General features: G+C 49.1%; 1 protein-coding gene across 1 annotated transcript in view; it reads left to right on the top strand.

Annotated features, from left to right (window-relative positions):
- Nucleotides 1–2585: 2585 nt before the first annotated feature.
- The window catches only part of Zan (zonadhesin), a 42534-nt gene continuing 26130 nt past the window's right edge, over nucleotides 2586–18989 (top strand). The window contains 20 exon segments of the mRNA XM_074077804.1: nucleotides 2586–2598; nucleotides 2704–2850; nucleotides 3013–3281; nucleotides 3475–3562; nucleotides 4109–4261; nucleotides 6698–6862; nucleotides 7255–7346; nucleotides 7503–7581; nucleotides 7679–7825; nucleotides 8614–8885; nucleotides 9658–9742; nucleotides 10469–11158; nucleotides 12339–12523; nucleotides 14950–15091; nucleotides 15245–15361; nucleotides 16321–16445; nucleotides 17020–17165; nucleotides 17733–17876; nucleotides 18493–18600; nucleotides 18693–18862. Of these exon segments, the coding sequence (XP_073933905.1) occupies nucleotides 2586–2598; nucleotides 2704–2850; nucleotides 3013–3281; nucleotides 3475–3562; nucleotides 4109–4261; nucleotides 6698–6862; nucleotides 7255–7346; nucleotides 7503–7581; nucleotides 7679–7825; nucleotides 8614–8885; nucleotides 9658–9742; nucleotides 10469–11158; nucleotides 12339–12523; nucleotides 14950–15091; nucleotides 15245–15361; nucleotides 16321–16445; nucleotides 17020–17165; nucleotides 17733–17876; nucleotides 18493–18600; nucleotides 18693–18862 (3337 nt within the window).

Genomic DNA, 18989 nt, shown 5'->3' on the forward strand with positions numbered 1-18989 from the left:
ACAGAGGTTTTCACACAGTTAGCACTTTTAGTAACTATTTCCTTCATTACTAATGAAGTCGAACATGTTTTCAAAGGTTTCCTGGCTCCTCATATTTCTTCCTCTGGGATTGTCACCTTCTATTTTTTGCCCAATCATTTTCAGTTCTTCCTTTACTTGACCCTCAGTAGTCTTTGCTACTGTTGCCAGTTGTAGAATTTTAGGGTTGAAATGATTTTCCATTAGAATTCTGCAGACAATGTTCCCTTTAGAATCCGTGGTTGGTTGCCACTGAAGCTGGATGTTATGCTGATCCCTGATTCTTAGTATGTGACCTGTTCTTTTCTGTCTAAAAGGGTTTCAGATGTTCCCTGCATCCGTGATATTCTGATAGTTCATGACGGGACTTCCTGGGGCTCTGAATTCATTTTACTAGGCACCTTCTAATCTAGAGACTTGACTACTTCCTTTCTGGGGCATTTTCTTGTGTGTTTTTCTCTCTTTTTTTTTTTTTTTTAATTTTGTTACCTTTTTCTCTTTTTGCCCTATTCCTGTCTGATGTTAGACTTCCTGGACTGACCCTCTAAGTCTTTCTTATTTGATTTTGCTCCATTTCAATCTTTAACTCTTTTATTGGATTTTCAGTTTCAGTTTTCATCGCTTTCATTTATTGGGGCTTTCTTGAATTTTTCTGATTGTAAGAACTCTGAGTGAGGAGGACCTGGGTGCATAAGAGTGGCCCTGGGCTCCTCACTGTAACTTTCCGCTCCCCGAGGGCCGCATCTGAGGTCCCCCATGGCGCATCCAGTTTGGACTCTGGTGCTACTGGTGGGGGCTGCTTGGGCCCAGGATCATGTGCGTGCCCCAGTCTGGTAAGCTGGATTCATGGGGTCGTGATAAATCAGGGGTGACTGAAGGAGGGCCTCTGAAGAAACTAGAGGGAGGGCAGCAGGCTAACAACAGGCCTGGGGAGGAAGGCATGGGGTTCAGTGGGATGGGCAAAAGTTGACTTCCAAACTAGGACATCCTCAGAGCCTGGAATTGAAGAGAAATGGAGGAGGTACAGAGGGGAGACAGACTGAGGCTGAGAGGGGAGGACGGAGGGATCAGACCTTCTGAAAATGGACAAAACCCAGGGTGGGCCCAGCTGATAGGTGTGACTTCAAGTAGGAGGCAGTAAAAAATGAATGATGGATGGCTTGGTGTCCTGGAACTTGGGAGGGAAGTGTGAACAAGTAGAATTTGAATAAAGAAAACAAAATGCTGTTCTGTGTGCACCACAGTGCCCAGAGAAGGGCAGCAGCTTCTCTGTGAAATAGTGGCCATCTTTGTTGTCTAATTCTGTTCAATTCATTTGGGGGTGGCTGGGGCCCCAGCACCCATCTGGCAACCTGGGATGCATTCAGTCCCTTTACTCTACGGGCAGAATCTTGGGCTACAGTGAAAAAGACCTCAACCAAAGGAACAAGACCCCCCAGGGTAAAAACTAAGATACTACATCCATACTCAGGGAACCTCTCTCTCTCTCTCTCTCTCTCTCTCTCTCTCTCTCTCTCCTGTGAGACACAACAGCACTTGAGCACAAGACCTCTGGGGTGAAAGGGACCTTTGGGGTGGAGGGGACCGGTGGAGATGGAAGGAGAAAGAACAGGGACCCTTTTCAGGAGTCTGGCAAGCGCATTAGGTGAGGAGGCTGTGGATGACTTTCCTGAAGTCTTAATGAAGACAGTCATGTATGTTTAACTGAGTAAACACTGACAGAGGACTGGATGCATGGCTCAAGTGGTAGACCACCTGCTTTGAAAGCATGAAGTCCTGAGTTAAAACCCTAATCTCACCCTCCCAAAAAAAGTCCCAAACAAATAAACACTGACAGAGAACAGGGAGAAAGGAAAAGCCATCCAGAAACCAGCTCTCAGAATGCTTACCATCACAGTTTAATAATTCTTGGTAATAACAAGGGTGATCTTTTTTTTCTTTCTCCAAATCAACTCCAAGGAGACAGACGCCTCTAGACTGGAAAGCACCCCCTCACCGCTCAAGAGACAGCTGTGAGTTGGAACCGGGGTTGCTCGGGCCTCCCCTCCCTCTCAGGACCAGTGTTGTAACAATGAATGACAGTCTTTAGCCCAGGGGTGGCCAGCTTAGGTGGTGTTAGGGCAGGGCAATGACAATTAACATAGAATAAATATGAGAAGGGCAGCCTTAGACAAGAACTTTGGAACCGTGGGGAAGCAGAGCCCAGTCCTGCCTGAAAGATCCCCATTCAAATTAAAAATAACAACAGCTGGGTGTGGTGGTACATACCTGTAATCCCAGCACTCTGGAGGCTGAGGAAAGAAAACTGCAAGTTCCAGGACAGCCTGGGCTACACAGTGAAACCTTGACTCAAACACACACACACACACACACACACACACACACACACACACACACACAATAACAATGCAATAACAATATTAGCAAAAACTAAACATGTGCCACCCTGGCAGGCAGGACATGGATCAGCCCCAATGTCAGTTTATGACCCTTGACCTTGTCATTCTGCCTACCATACATACTCCCCAGCCCTGAATTTCTCCTAAAAGACTGTCTCCCAAATCTCAATGGTGGTCTCCTGTAAGTTTAGTGACCCTACTGACCGCCCCCTCCTAGTGTGGCTCTGTGGCCTGACCCCTGCCCTCTGCACCCTCTGAGGACTCAACAGTGATTCTTTCTTTCTAGCCATTCTCACCCAGTGTGACTTTGAGGATGACTCCAAACCCTTTTGTGACTGGTCACAAGTGTCTGCTGATGATGGGGACTGGGTTCGAACCAGTGGGCCCTCCTCCATGGACAACTTCGGTCCTCCTGGCGGGTACCCCAATGGAGGTGAGGGGGCCCACCGGAAGCCTAAGATTTAAGGAGGATGATGGGGCAGTAGGTGGTGATTTGGATGGAAGGAGAAGGGGGCTTCTGGAAGCAGCTGGGGTGCGGAGGGTCGGGGTGGCCCTGGGGGATAGCAGAGCCTCAGCATCCTACTTACCCCAAAAGGCTACTACCTGCACATGGACTCCAACAGCCTCCCGGAGGGCGGAGTGGCCCGTCTGCGCAGCCCCGAACTATGGGAGCAGGGCCCGCTTTGCGTGCATTTTGCCTACTACATGTTCGGCCTTTCATGGGGCACCCAGCTCAGGCTGCTACTGCTCATGGGGACACAGGATGAACGTCCCAATGTGCTCTGGAAACACGTGAACACCCAGAGCCCCTCTTGGATGCCCACCAGTGTCACTTTGCCTGCAGAGCTCATCCTGCCTAGCCGGGTGAGATCAAGGGCAGACCCAGGCCCCAGGGGGATTCTGGGTAGCCCACGGATGGGGCTGTGGCAAGGCAGGGGCATGGGGACCAGGCTATCTGAATTCAATAAGGAAACCAGGAGCCAGAGGCAAAGGGATAGGAGGGAGACCTGGCCAAGTGGCTCATGGAGTTGGGGGTCCCTTTGTCTCCATCCTACAGCTGATATTTGAAGGAATGAGGGGTAGCACCGCATACCTGGACATTTCTCTGGATGCCCTCTCTATCCATCGGGGCACCTGCAGTCGGAGTGAGTCCCTGTCCCTCCTCCCGCTCACTTGTCTCTTCCTCCCTGACCCCTGCAAAACTGCCTGGAGTGGGGGTTAGGTCACTTAGAGCCCAAGGTCCTGGCTTTTTATAGGTTGAGGCTGTTGGCTTCTGGCAGCCACCTCACTTCACACCTCTGACTCCAGAAGCATCTGGTCCATCCAGAAATGGCCCTCTAAGCCAATGTTAGAGATCTGAGGAGAGCAAATTCAAAGGAAAGAAAATTTCAGACACTGGGTGAAATGAACCAACCCTGAGCATAGGGATTGGTTAGAGGTTCACACACAGTTCCATGGATTGAAATTGCAGCTCCACGGAGCAGGAGTTCCCAGTTTATAGATGATTAAACCGAGGTTGGGCAGATTATATCTGGGTACATAATCAGTACCCAGAGCACAGCCATGTCTGGCTCTGAATCCCACCATGGTTCAACAGAGGATGGAGATGGAACCTCAGCATTCTGACTCCAGACTGAGGCATCCTTTTCAGACCCACCGCATCTCAGAAAAAGCTCTTCCTTTCCTCTCAGTCTGCCCGATGCAAATGTGCAACTTTGATACTCTAAATGATCTTTGTGGCTGGAGCTGGATACCGACTGCCACTGGAGCCAAGTGGGTTCAGAAGAATGGGTTGTCGGATCAGCCGGGTGTGGGGCCAGAAGATGACTTCTCTAGCCCTGGTCGTGAGTACTCACCATGTTCCCTCCTTTGACTTTCTGGGTGGCTCTAGTGACCTCTGCACACCCTACAACAGCTGCCTTGGGACAGTCAGGGTAACCCCAACAGCCTCAAGCCTCTCTCAGCTCAACTTTCAATGGCAGGAAGTAAATGTCATACACTCTCCCCACCTCCAGTTTCCTCTGCTGCCATCCCATGATCACTAACTGGCAGATCCAACACAGCCTATTTCTTTTTTTAAAATTGGGACTGGGGTTTGAACTCAGGGCCTCACACTTGCTAAGCAGGTGCTCTACCTGAGCCACTACCTGAGCAACCTTGAACCACTTTGTCAGCCTTTTTTTGTGCTGAGTATTTTCGAGATGGGGTCTTGCAAACTATTTTCCTAGACTAGCTTCAAACTGTGATCCTCCTGATCCCTGTCTCCTGAGTAGCTAGGATTACAGGCATGAGCCATTGGTGCCTGGCTACGCGGCCTGCTCCTTACCTCCTTTCCCTGGTGGCTTTCATTCTTCATTCATTCAGCCATTCATCTGATACTTACCAAGCATCTACAATGTGGCAGGCAGTGTCCTAGGCACTTGGGAATCAGTGTGCAAAACAGACAAGGAGTGGTGCCAGGGAGGGGAGTAGACAGTTACCAAAAGAGTCCTATGGAAAAAATAAACCACCGAATAAGGGAAAGTTTGCAAATTTTAAATAGAAATTTTAAATTTTAAATGAGACCTGTCAGAGCAGGTCTCATTCTGGTCACAGGTGAGCACAAACTTGAAAGAGGTGAAGGAATGAGGCATGACAATATTGGGAGTGGGGCAGAACATTCCAGGCAGGTGGGCCAGTTGTGCAAATGCCCTGAGACAGCAGCAGCCTGCAGGGGAGGAAGGGCTTTGAAGTTCAGCAAAGAGCCAGGTGGGTAGGATGGGAAGGGTGAGCTCAGAAATATCACAGGATCCTGTGGCACTTTAAAGGCCATTGTTAGGACTGTGGCTTTTTTAAATTTTATGTGAATAGGGGGCAGTTGCAAGATTTTGAGAAGTATGACTTGATCTGTTGTTTTTATTATGTGTAGTGCATGGGATGGAGCCCAGGGCCTGAAGCATGCTAGTCAAGTGCTCTACCACTGAGCTACATCCCCAGCCCTCAGATTTATTTTGAAAGGACCACTTGGGCAAGCCGGACATGGTAGTGAACATCTGTAATCTAAGAATTCAGGAGTCTGAGGCAGTGGAATCACGAGTTTGAGGCCAGCCTGGACTACATAGTGAGACCCTGTTTCAGCAAGCACAACAAAAAGGACCACTTGGTTTGTGTGTTAAGAAGCAACAAAAGGGGGAGTGGTAGAGTGGTCCAAGTGGCAGAGCCTCTGCGTAGAAAGTGTGAGGCCCTGAGTTCAAACCCCAGTATTGCCAAAAAAAAAAAAAGAAAGAAAGAAAGAAAGAAAAAAGCCACAAAAGGAACAGCAAAGATAGATGGAGACCATTTAGGAAAATTTGCAGTCATATGGTGATCGCCATTCCTCCTGTTCTTTCTATCCACAGATATTCCTTGCTTCCCCCACCCCCTTCCTTTTTTAGCAGTACTGGGGCTTGAATTCATGGCCTCACACTTGCTAGGCAGGCACTCTACTACTTGAGACACCCTGCCAGCCCTTTTTTGTGTTGGGTATTTTCGAGTTAGGGCCTCCAAACTATTTGCCTGGCTTGGAACCACGATTCTCCTGCCTCTGCCTGCCTCCTCAGTGGTGAGTTTACAGACCGCACCACCATATTCGGCTCCTTTTTTTCATACTTCTCTTCCATTTTTCTTTCACCATTTTCCCATTTCCTTTCCTTACCTTTCCCTCTTTCTTTGCTTTCCCGCCTGATCCCTCCACTTCAGCCTTCTTCTCCGTCACCCCCAAGCTCACACCTGCCTGGCATGGCGCCCGAGCGCTCCTCCTCCCAGACCCAAAGGGAGGCGGGTCACGAGCCAGCGGCCTCTTTCCTCTTCACCCTGACGACTAGTTGCGTCACGAGGTGAGATCCAGGCTGATTGGCTGCTTGAGTTGGAGGACGCGTGGGATTGGGAGCTGAATGTTCTTCAGCGTCTTGACTGGTGCTCTCTCACCGGTTTGTGTGACTCGGCCTTGTCTGGTATGTCAAGGAAAGAAAAATTTCGACTAAGGTTAAGGGACCTGAAGAAGGAGCCCTCTAAGGACACAATTCAGGCTGCTGTTCTGAAAGGATGCTGGCCTTTACTGCGGTGCCATCCACATGTTTTATTCCAGTCCAAGTGTTTCTGGGAGGGTTGGCAGCCTTAGCAGGTGCAGGCTCACCTCAGCACTGACTGATTCTAGGTGGATGTTGGCGCTCCAAAGGGCTAGGTTCCCACCCTTCCTGGGGCCCTGTCCCTGTGGTTATAAGTCCCCTGAATTCCAACTGCTCCACCTTTTCTTTTTATAGGTGGCTTCTACATGCTCCTGGACCCCAAGAATGCAAAGCCAGGGCAGAAGTCTGCCCTCTTGAGCCCCCTGAGCCAGTCCGATGGCTGTCTGACCCTTTCCTTCCACTACATCCTGTGGGGCCCGTCTCTTGACACAGCCCTCCGCGTCTATGCTTCAGTCTTAGGTTAGAAGGGAGACTTCACTGGATTTGTACTGACCTGGGTGTATCTCCAAGGGCTGAGCTCCTAGGCGTGCTTCAGGATCTAGGGAAATCTGAGATTATACATGAGATTATTTCTGAAGTGGAAATAGGTAGGGCACTGAATTCTAGAAAAGTAGGTAAAGGTACCTAGAGAGAGAGATAGAGGGAAGGGAGGAGAGAAGAGGAGAGAGAAAGAGGGAGAGAGAAGAAAGAGAGGGGAGAGAAAGAGGAGAAAGAGAAAGAGAGGAGAGGAGAAAGGGTCGGGGGGAGAGGGAAGAGAGATGGGGAAAGGAGTATTATCCAAACACTTTCTGGACAACTCCTCCTTCATTTCCCGGTATCCACTTCTCTTTCTCTGATTTTTACCATCATAGGCAGCATGCGGAAACACACACTCTTATCAGCAGAACCCGGACCAAGCTGGAAGCCTGTTTCTGTCAATTACACAGGACAGGGGCAGATACAGGTATAGAGGAGCAAGGGGTCGTACACATGGTAGGTACCCCTGATGTTGGGATGAATTCATGATCTGAACACCAAAAGCAAAATGGAAGAACCAGATAGGAGGATGTGGGGGATTAGGCTTCATGCTTACTCTAGGCCCCTCTCCCTCTCTCTTCAGTTCACTGTGGTGGGTGTGTTTGGAAAGATCCCAGAGGCAACAGTGGCGGTGGATGCCATCAGCATTGCTCCCTGTGGGGGTAAGAGCATGGGGCTTGGGAGACCACCAAGAATTGGAGGTGGGAGTGATGGGGAACCTGACTTGAGTTTCTCACACCTCCCTCTTGGACCCACTAGAGAACTTTCCTCAGTGTGACTTTGAAGACATTGCCCATCCGTTCTGTGACTGGACCCATGAACACAGTGATGGCGGACGCTGGACCTGGGGAAGTAACAATAACCCTATCCCCATCCCAGACTCCTTTGGAGACTCCCCATTTAGAGGTGAGGAGATTGGGGATATGTGGCCAGTGAATCACTGAGTGTGCTCCCAGATAGGTGCACTGGCTGGAGCCCGTGCTCTGGAGGATGTGGTTGGAGGGGGTGAAGATCAGCCAGCAGGTGTTTACTGAAAAACTGCACAGGCTAGAGATGAGGCGTTATGGGTGCTTGAGGATCTGAGATCACTATGACCCCACAGAAAATCCATGCTTCCCACTTCACTAAGTCCAAGGCTTTAAAACCCACTATCTCAGGTTGGAGGCATGGCTCAAGCAGTAGAGCTCCTGCCTAGCAAGTGCAAAGTCCTGAATTCAAACACTAGCTCCTCCTCGCCCCCCAAAATAACCCCACTATCTATCTCATTTTCAGCCAAGACATTTGCGGGCACTGCCAACCATGGAATCTTGGTGGCAGGCTTGTTTTCTCTGTAAAGTCCAAAATGAGCAGAGAAAAATGCTGTGGTATATGGTTTGGTTGCTTTCTTACACAAAAACTTGGAAAGTCAAAGGTTACAAAGCTCACGCCTATTATCCTAACTACTTGGGAGGCTGAGATCGGAAAGGACTGATGTTTGAGGCCATCCCACGCTAACAGTTCTCAAGATCCCATCAGCAAAACAACCAGAGCAAAAGGGACTGGCTCAAGTGATAGAATGCTTGCTTTGCAAGTGTGAAACCCAGAGTTCAAATCCTAGTCCCACACACACACACAAAACGCCATATATGACTATAGCAGAAATAGACTTGTCTTGTATGGGGGTCTTGCCTTACTGGTTCCCCTCTTTTCTCCAGGGCAGCACTATGTCTATTTTGAGGCAGAGAAATTCTCTCAGGCAGGACAGTCTGTCAGACTGGGAAGCCGGCCCTTCTGCGCCCCAGGGGACATCTGTGTGGAGTTTGCTTATTGCATGTATGGCCCGGGAGATGGCGCCACACTCAAACTTCTGCTGGGCAGTCCTGCAGGAAGTTCCCCTATTTCTCTGTGGGACCGTGTTGGCTCTCAGGGCTCTGACTGGCTGAACAACTCTGTCACCATCCCTTCGGGATATCAACAGCCCATGCAGGTAAAAGAAAGAGGGTCCTGTGTATGTCTGCATGGGGCATGGTTAAGGGGTCCAGGGATGTCGGGTGTGATGGTACACGCCTGTAATCCCAGCTACTCAGGAGGCAGAGGTAGGAGGATGTCAGTCCATGGTCTGTCTGGGAAAAGTGTGAGATGCTGAGAAACAAACTAGAAAAGCAAAAGTACTGTGGCCTGGTTCAAGTGGTAGCACCTTTGCTTAGCAAAGTACCCTGAAATAAATCCCCAGTACTGTCAAAAAAAAATTGGGGAGATGGTTCAGAGTTGGATGATGAGCTGAGACTGTAGAGGCTCCAACAAGTTGACATTTTTTTTTTTTTTTGGTGGGACTGGGGTTTGAATTCAAGGCTTTGAGCTTGCAAAGCAGGTGCTCTACCACTTGAGCCACTCCTCCAGTCAATTTTGCTCTGGCTATTTTTGGAGATGGGGGTCTCTAGAACTGTTGTCTGGACTGTTCTCAAACTGTAATCCTCCTGATCCCAACCTCCCAAGTAGCTAGGATTACAGGCATGAGTCACTGGCACCTGGTTCAAGGTGACATTTTGGCAGAGGACATGCTCAGGGCAGAGATGCCAGAGACTGATTTTCACCTCTCTCTCTCTCTCTTTCTGTCTTTCTCTCTCTCTTCCTTCCTCCCTCCCTCCCTCACTTTTGGTGGTACTGGGGTTTGAACTCAGGGCCTCACGCTTGCTAGGCATGTGCTTTGCCACTTGAACCACATCCCCATTCCTTTTTTTCTCCTTCATTGCTTTCAGTTGTTCTTTGAGGCCACCCGGGGTGCAAACAGCACCTTTGTTATTGCCGTGGGTTTCATCCTGATTAGTCACGGGATCTGTCGAGGTAAGATAAAAGTCAAAGTCCCAGCAAGGGTGCCATGCCTACCCTGGGTTTCTCTCTGCAAAGTATGAAGTATGTAAAATGCAAGTCCTGTGTGCCCAAGGTCTCACACAGCTGTCATTGTTTTCTGTATTCTGCTACTTTCCCTTCCCTGCACCACCAGGATGCTTGCTTGAGCGAACGTGTCTTTGATACCGTGGATTCTTTTGGCTGGATCTAGAACCCTCACCTAGTGATCTCAAAGACAGGGCTCATTTTCTATCCATTTTATTCATTTTTGTGCTTTCTTCTTCTTTTTTTTTTTTTTTTTTTGTTGGTGATACGGGGGTTTGAACTCCAGGCCTCACACTTGCTAGGCAAATGCTCTACCACTTGAGCCATCCTGTCAGCCCTGTTTTGTGTTGGGTATTTTCAAGATAGGGTCTCATGAACTATTTGTCCAGGCTGGCTTCAAATCTCGATCCTCCTGATCTCTGCCTCCTGAGTAGTTAGGATTATAGGTGTGAGCCACTGTGCCCAGCTCATTTTTTGTATTTTCTAAACCCAGCACAATATCAGACCTATGCTGGGAGCACGGTTGAGTGTTTGTTAAGTGAATGAAGGTTGAAAGTTGGGGAAGAGGAGAGGTGACTAAGTGGCTATCTTGAGCCCACACTCTCCGGTTAGATGTGGTGAAAGGGGAGTGTATGTCATTCTGGCTAAACTACAGGAATTTGTTTCTCTTTATAGCACCTGTGCCAGAAATGATTCCTACTGGACCTGCAGTTCCACCCACTGGCCCTTCTAAAGCCATTGTCCCCACCGAAGTGACCACTGTCCCCACTGAAGAGGCCACTGTTCCCACAGAAATACCTACTGTTCCCACTGAAGAGAGCACTGTCCCTACAGAAGCAACCACTGTCACTACTGAAGAGACCACTGTCCCTACTGACGTGCTTGCTGTCACCATTGAAGCGACCACTGTCACCACCGAAGAGACCACTGTCACCACTAACGCGACCACTGTCCCCACTGAAGAGACCACTGTCCCCACTGAAGAGACCACTGTCACTACCGAAGAGACCACTGTCCCCACTGAAGTGCTCGCTGTCACTATTGAAGCGACCATTGTCCCCACTGAAGCGACCACTGTCACCACTAAAGAGACCACTGTTGCCACTGAAGAGACCACTGTCCCCACTGAAGCAACCACTGTCACCACTGAAGAAACCACTGTCACCACTGAAGTGACCACTGTCACCACAGAGAAACCCACTATTCCCACAGAGAAACCAACTATCCCCACAGAAGTCACCACTAAAGAGATCACTGTCACCACTGAAGAGACCACTGTCACCACTCAGCAGCCTTCACTTGCTCCAACGACCTCCACGACCAGTACCACCCAGACCACTGCCACAACCCCTACACTTACCACAGGTATGAGGTGGATGGAACGTTGCCCAAATAGCTGAAAATAGGGCTGGGGATGTAGCTCAGTGGTTAAGTGTTTGCCTAGCATGCACAAGACCATGGGTTCGATCCCCAGTACCACCAAAAGAAAAAAAAAAAAGCTGAACATAAGAGACACTGAGTAGGAGAGTCAGGAAAAGGGATTCTTCCAGTAGTAAAAGTGCATTCTTAGTGGACAGATGAGACAGTCCACATGACTTTAAAAGAATGGTGAGGGCAGGAGTGGGTGGGAGTGGTTGAGAACCAAGTGCCAGGCCTCCTTTTTACTCTTGTTTATTTTTTTGTTTTGTTTTCTTTTTGGCAGTACTGGGTTTGAACTCAGAGACACACTTGCTAGGCAGGCGCTCTACCACTTGAGCCATCTCCACCAGCCCTACCTTCTTACTCATGTGTTTTATTGAGACACAATTCATATACCATACAATTTACCCCCCCTCCTTTTTTCTTTGGTGCTGAGGATTAAACCTAAGGACTTATGGGTGCTAAGCCTTATGCTGTACCACTAGGCTATACTGCTAACCCTTATCCTTTTTGTTTTTTGTTTTACCCCTTTAGCAGCCATGTCCTATTCCCCCATATATTCTTAGATTTGTCTGTTCTGGACCTTCCTTCCATTTGTTGTTTTTTACTTGTGGGAGGGGGTTGAGCTTTTTGAGATAAGGCCTCAGTATGTATCCCAGGCTGGCCTCCAATTCTCAATATTCCTGCCTCCACCTTCCAAGTGCTGGGATTACAGGTATATGCCACCACACACAGCCTGTGTCCAGCTTTTATAACAGAACATAATGTCTTCAAGATTCATCCATATTGTAGCATGTGTCAGGACGTCATTCTTTATTATTGTTATTATTTTGGTGGTACTGGGGTTTGAACTCAAGGCATCATGCTTGCTAGGCAGGTGCTCTACCACTTGAACCATGCCCAGCCCTTTTTATTTTTTAGTTGTTTTTCAGATAAGGTCTTGAATTTTTCCCCAGGGTAACTGAAGACCATAATCCTTCTATCTATGCCCCCTGCATAGCTGGGATTATAGGTGTTAATCACCATGCTGGGCCCAGTATTTCCTTCTTAGGGCAGGATGAATTTGGCTGTTCTTTTCCAAGAAGTGAGCGGCATCTTAGAGGGAATGACTGTGTTTTCCCTTCAGAGAGCTGTCCCCTGAATGCCCACTACGAATCCTGTGGATGTGCTGCATCCTGTGAGAGCCCCAAGCCCAACTGTGGGCTGTTCTGCCGGCCGGGCTGTGTCTGCAACCCTGGCTTTTTGTTTAGTGGCAAGAAGTGTATCAATGCCTCTTCCTGTGATTGCTTCTACAATGACAACTACTATAAGGTAAGACCACAGGAATGCCTGGCTTCCCTGCAGAAAGTTGATGGCTGAGCACCTGGGCCCTGAGTGCAGCTGCAGATGCAGTTTTTTTAAAGAAATGTTTTTCACCCTGGACTAGTTGAAAGTGCATATGTGAATCTTGAAAATACAGAGGCCTGACAGTACAATAGCAAATATTATTACAATTTTTTTTGTGGGACTGGGGTTTGAATTCAGTCCTCCACACTTGAAAGCAGGCACTCTACCACTTGAACCACACCTCTAGTCCATTTTGCTCTGGTTATTTTGGAGATGGTGGTGGTGCAGGGGGGTGTCTCACCAACTATTTGCCCTGGCTGGCCTTGAACTGTGATCCTCTTGATCTCAGCCTCCCAAGTAGCTAGGATTACAGGTATGAGACACTGATGCCTGGCTCTGCAAATATTATTATTTTAATGTTTAATCAAAAAAGAATTATTAGAGCTGATGTCTGACTCAATGGTAGGTCACGTGCTTACATGTGCAAAACCTTGGATTTCATACTCTGTTCCCAAAACCAAAAATAAAAAACTATTGATGAGATGCTTGACTTTTTTCCCATACTAAATCTGCAAAATCCAGTGTGTCTTTTACACTTACAGCACATGTGAATTTGGACTGACTGGTGGCTGGTGTCTAATGTAATAGACAGGTCTACAGTCAGACAGACCCACACTTGTATCTGGGCTCTAGTGTTCATTTACTGGGTGACCTTAGGACAGTTTGGTTTTTTTTAATCTCTTTATTTATTTTCTTTTTTTGGAGGTACTGGTGTTTGAACTCAGGGCCTCATGCTTGCTAGGCAAGTGCTCTACCACTGAGCCACTCCAGCAGCAATTTCTTATCTTTTTAAATCTGTATGTCTCCTTATCTATAAAAGTATGCACAATAAGATTTTGTCTCATGTGATACTGTTGTAAGGACGAAATTTGATTCTACACTTCCCAATTAACTAATGTTCATTATTATAGTTAACAATTTATGATAAAGATCATATGCAACTTATTAATTAAAAGTACATTAAGGGATTGGGGAGGTGGCTTCATGGTAGAGCACTTGCCTTGCATGCACAAGGCCTTGAGTTCAATCTCCAGCACTGCAAAAAAAAAAGTGCATTAAGTGCATGTCATTAGTCCCAGCTACTCAAGAAATGGAGACAGGAGGATTACCATTTGAGACCAGCCTGGGCAAAAGTTAGTGAGATACTAGCTCAAAAACATGCTGGCCACCTGGCACCAGAGACTCACGTCTGTAATCCTACCTACTTTCAAGGCTGAGATTTGGAGGATTGCAGTTCAAGGCCAGCCTGTACAAATAGTTCTTGAGATCCCAACTCTAAAATAACCAGAGCAAAATGGACTGGAGGTGTGGCTCAAGCTGTAGGGAACCTGCTTTGCAAGTGCAAAGCCCTGAGTTCAAACCTCAGTCTTGCCAAAAAAAAAAAAAAAAAAGCTGAAAAGCTGGGCATGGTGGTACACACCTGTATTCCCAGCTGTGAGGGAGGCAGAGATAGGAAGATTGAGCTACAATGCCAGCCTGAGGAAAAAGCACAAGACTCTCTCTGCAAAATAACTAAACAAAACGGGCTAGAGGCACAAGCACAAGGCCCTGAGATCAAACCCAAGTACTGACAAAAACAAAAGTGCATTAGGCTATTCGCTAGTGTCCGGTGCCTCCTCTCAGCCCCAGGTGCTCTTCCTGTTGCCCTCAGAGCTCCTCCTGTCTCTTCAGGGGCTGTTTCCTCCCCTTAACCCCTGTTAACCATTCTCCATGGGTCCTAAACAGCCATGACCATCAGCATCAAGGGTCTTTCCCAATCAGTTGTGTGGCATGTGCCTGTAATCCCAGCACTTGGGAGGTGGAGGCAGGAGGATCTCAAGTTCGAAGCCAGACTGGGCTACATAAGACCTTGTCTCAACAAAAAAAATAAAAAAAGAAAAAAGAAACAAAAAGAAGGATCTTTTCCCTCTGCCCTAGAAGGTATAGTTAACTTATTGTATATTCATTGATGAATTTCTCAGGCTGGTGGAGTGGCTCAAGTGGTAGAGCACCTAGCAAGTACAAGGCCCTTGACTTCAAACCCCAGTACCGCCAAAACCAAACATTCACTGCTTAGGTCTTTCCACCCTCCCTAAGCCCTCCTGGTCAGGAAGGGCTGGGGAGCCTTCCTGAGAAAACTGCCTTTATCTGAACTCTGGTGGTTGCAGAGGAATGATTTAGAAAGATGGGAGAGGGAAAAGCATTCTAGGATGAGAACTCAGCATGTGGTCAGTGGGGTGGGTTGGGGGAGGGGGCATGAGCAATCTTAGGTCTGTACTTGGGAAGCATCCGGTTCCCTGTGCACAGTGGAGGAGGAGAAGGAGAAGGACCCCAGAGCTATGGTTTTGTGATTCCTGAGCTTTGGCTTCTAGCCTGGGGAAGAGTGGTTCAGCCCCAACTGCACAGAACGCTGCAGCTGCTGGCCTGGCAGCCGGATAGAGTGCCAGATCTCTCAGTGTGGGACACGTACGGTGTGCCAGGAGAAGAATGGCCAGTATGGATGCCAACCCTATGGTAAGCATCTCCCCCCATGCTATTGGAATGGGCGGGGCACCAGAATCCTCAGTGCCCCCCCGGGGGGTGGGTGGAAGGGAGCTGGATGTGGGGCCCGGTTCAGTGGAACAACAGAAGCAGCTTCCTGTGTGCCCCCTTTCCCGCCTTTGGCAGGCATTGCTACCTGCTTCGCCTACGGAGCCCTGCATTATGTCACCTTTGACGAGAAGCACATTGGTTTCATGGGCAAATGCACCTATATCTTGGCCCAAACCTGCGGCAAGTGGACAGGTAGGGGCTGGAGATGCTGACCACAATCTGGGGCAGAGATCTGAGGTTAGAGGTGCCAGGCATGGGGACATGTGGTGGGGGGGCAGGGCAGGGCTGGGCCCAGATGATGGGAAAAAGTCATATTGGAGCAAAGTCCTCTGCAAGGCAAGGGTTGCGATGTACAACCTACAGGCCACTCTCTCTGAGGCCTGGATTACTAGGGAAAACGCAGTTTAAGATACCAGATAACTGCTGGGGTACCTGTGGCTCATGCCTGTAATCCCAGCTACTTGGGAGACTGAGATCGGGAGGATTGCAGTTTGAGGCTGGCCCAGGAAAATAGTTCTCAAGACCTCATCTCCAAAATAACCAGAGAAAGTGGCTCAAGTGGTAGAGCTCCTGCTTTGCAAGTGTGAAGTCCTGAGTCCAAATTCCAGTCCCACAAGAAAAAGAAAAAAAAAAAGTTATCAGGTGTTTGCTGCTATTGAGGGTCTGTCTAGCATTGTGAAAATCGCTATAAAAGAGGAGAGTCAAGAAGAAGTGTAGTCTCCTGGAGGATGTTCCAGTCCACCGAGGAGAGACATACAGGCAGTAGTGACGGGTTGTTCTGGCACAGGTCGTACATTCATGCCCCTTGCAGGATGAGAAAGGAGCACGTGCAAATGGCCTGTGGTGGTGGTAACATGAGGTCAGTGGAAGGACGAGGGAGTGTGTGCTTTGGGGAGAGCATCCTCACTCTGGGCATGGTGGAGGAGGAAGAGGAAGGACAGAAGATCTATAGCTTTGTGACTCCTGACCCCTTGCTCCTAGCCTGGGAAGAGTAGTGTACCCCCTCTTTTGGATCCTGCCATAGTCCCTTCTGAACTACAGGGGGCTTTGTTACTGCAGCCTTCAGCCCTGCAGTGCCAGGCTCAGGCCCACAGCTCAGAAATGCTTGTTGAATGACTCCCTGGGTTCTTTTCCTCCCTTTCCCCACCCAGACCCATTCTTCAGGGTGACAGCAAAGAATGAGGAACCAGAAGTTAAAGGCGTGTCCTGTCTGAGTAAAGTCTATGTGACCCTGCCAGAGACCACCATTACCCTGTTGAAGGACAGACGCACACTGGTGAGCCTAGTCTCCCTGCTGACCCTTGCCAGGGCCACCAGCCCTGAGATATGGCCTGCTCTTGGCCAGTGCTGCCAGGGACAGCCTTAAATAAAATAATGACAGATGCCAGTGGCTCACGCCTCTCATCCTAGCTACTTGGGAGGCTGAGATCAGGAGGATTGTGGTTCGAGGCCTACCCTGGGCAAATAGTTCATGAGACCTCCCCCCCACCTCCAAAATAACCAGAGCAAAATGGACAGGAGGTGTGGTCGGGAGGTAGAGCGAGCACCTGTTTTGTTAGTGCAAAGCCTTGACTTCAAACCTAAGTTCCACCAAAAAAAAAAAAAAAAAAAAAAAAAAGATGATGAAACTGGAAGCAATTCTAAGTGAGAGGTTGGTAAGACGATGTGGAGGACTTCATGCCTTCCAGCCACGGACAGGCTGAAAGGGTCCTCCTTGACCCCCAGATCAGTCTTTCTCTATCTCTTTTTCTTCTGTGGCACTGGGGTTCGAACTCAGGGCCTCACGCTTGCTAGGCAGGCGCTCTACCACTTGAGCCACTCTGCCAGCCTCTGTCTCCTTTCTGTGCCAGGTCGGGGTTCAGGAAGTTATCCTCCCAGTCATGCCTTATAAAGGTGTCTTTCTGAGCCTAAGTGGCCGATTTGTGGAGCTGAAAACAGCGTTTGGTTTGCGCGTGAGGTGGGATGGCAACCAGCAGCTGTTTATATCTGTGACCAGGTGAGGGGACGTCCCAGCCAGGCAACTGCCACTTCTCCCTGCTCCACACTCTCTCCTGGAACCCTCTCAACCTCACTCTCCTTCCTTCCATTCCGAGCTGCATCATGTCTGTACCTCCCAAAGGGTAGGAAGCCCCTAACCCAAGAGGACAGGGAAACAAGAGGAAATGGTTTCACGGCAGTGGGATAATAGCAGGGTGTATACACAATGCTTTGGGAATGTGCTAGAAGGAATTGTTCAGGGGCTCTGTGGGCTTCTAGAAGAACTGTCGAGAGAGTGGCTCCCCAGATGGACGGACAAGGGAAAGAAAGACTTTATAGAAATAGTGACTAAGCTGGAGAGGTGTAGGGCCACCAAGAAAAGCTTCATGGCTGGATGACACGCGGTTGAGCAGAAGGGACAGAGGGAGGCTGTACAGATGGCTCGTGGTAGGGCTATGGAGTCCTTATGTGCACCCCTCATCCCCCCTTCCTCCTCCTACCTCAGCGTTCTCAGCTCACTGTCCCCTCTGATGACTAAGTCCCCTTCTCCCCATTCATTGTCACCCCTGCCTCCTGGGCCCAACAGCACCTTCTCTAGGAAACTCTGTGGTTTCTGTGGAAATTACGATGGAGACAGCAGCAATGACAACCTGAAGCCAAATGGCAGCCCAGCACAAGATGAAGAAGAGTTGGGGAACAGCTGGCAAACAGCTGAGGATGAAGACAAGGAGTAAGCGGGAGTCCCCACTAGTAGGGGACAGGGATGATGTCCCCTCCTCCCCTTCTCCACCCTTCTAGCCTTTGCTTCTCTTTAAAGATGGACTAGAGCCAGGCGTGATGGCACACACCTACAATCCCAGCACTCAGGAGGCTGAGGCAGGGGATTCACAAGTTCGAGGCCAGGCTGGATACATAGCGAGACCCTGTCTCAAAAATCTAAGGCCTTGGGCTGTGGCTCAGTGGCAGAGAGCTTGCCTAGCATGCACGAGGCCCTGGTTTGACCCCCAGTACTGCAGCCACACAAACGAATGAAAACTGGAACTGGGCACAAATGAGGCCCACTGTAATCCCAGGTACCTGGAAGGAGACTGAGGCAGGAGGATGCATTGAGATCCAGAGTTCGAGGCCAGCCTGGACAGCATAGCAAGATCCCATCTTCCCCCCATCCCTCCTCACCCCAAAAAAAGACCAGGTTGCATTGCCCTTTTCTCTTTAACTTGCTGGACACTCCAGATTTTTTACCTTCTTTGGGCTCAGGGCTTTCTTTTAGCCTTGCCAGTTTCTGGCTCAGGCCCCTAATGGGAAACAAGCCTGAGCCCTGAGTGTTTGAGCTGGGTCTCTTCTAGGTGCCAGAAGAATGAGGAAAATCTCCCATCCTGTGACACAGATTTGGTCAACAAAATGTCAGGCCCCAACTTCTGTGGCCAGCTGGTGGACTCCGATGGAGTTTTTGAGTATGGAGGAGGGCAGATGGGCCATGTGGGGCTGCTGGACCCCCCAAGCTTCTGCCCCTCTTGCCCTCTGACTCGGCCCTCTGTCTCTTCAGGACATGCCTGCTGCACCTGAAGGCATCTCCCTTCTTCGACAACTGTATATCTGACATGTGCAGCTTCCAAGGATTCCAAGAGATGCTGTGTGTCCATATGTCAGTCATGACTGCTGTCTGCCAGGATGCTGGCTATGAAGTGAAACCCTGGAGAAAATCCTATTTCTGCCGTAAGTTTGTGTCTAGATGCAAGGGAGAAGCTAAGGGGTTCATTTTCTTTCAGATGCAGACAGGGTGTTCACTGGGGGGTGAGATGCACCAAGTTGAACCCACTACACAAGGACAGGGCAGTGGGAA

This window comes from Castor canadensis, chromosome 6 (assembly GCF_047511655.1).
Source record: "Castor canadensis chromosome 6, mCasCan1.hap1v2, whole genome shotgun sequence".
NCBI lineage: Eukaryota > Metazoa > Chordata > Mammalia > Rodentia > Castoridae > Castor > Castor canadensis.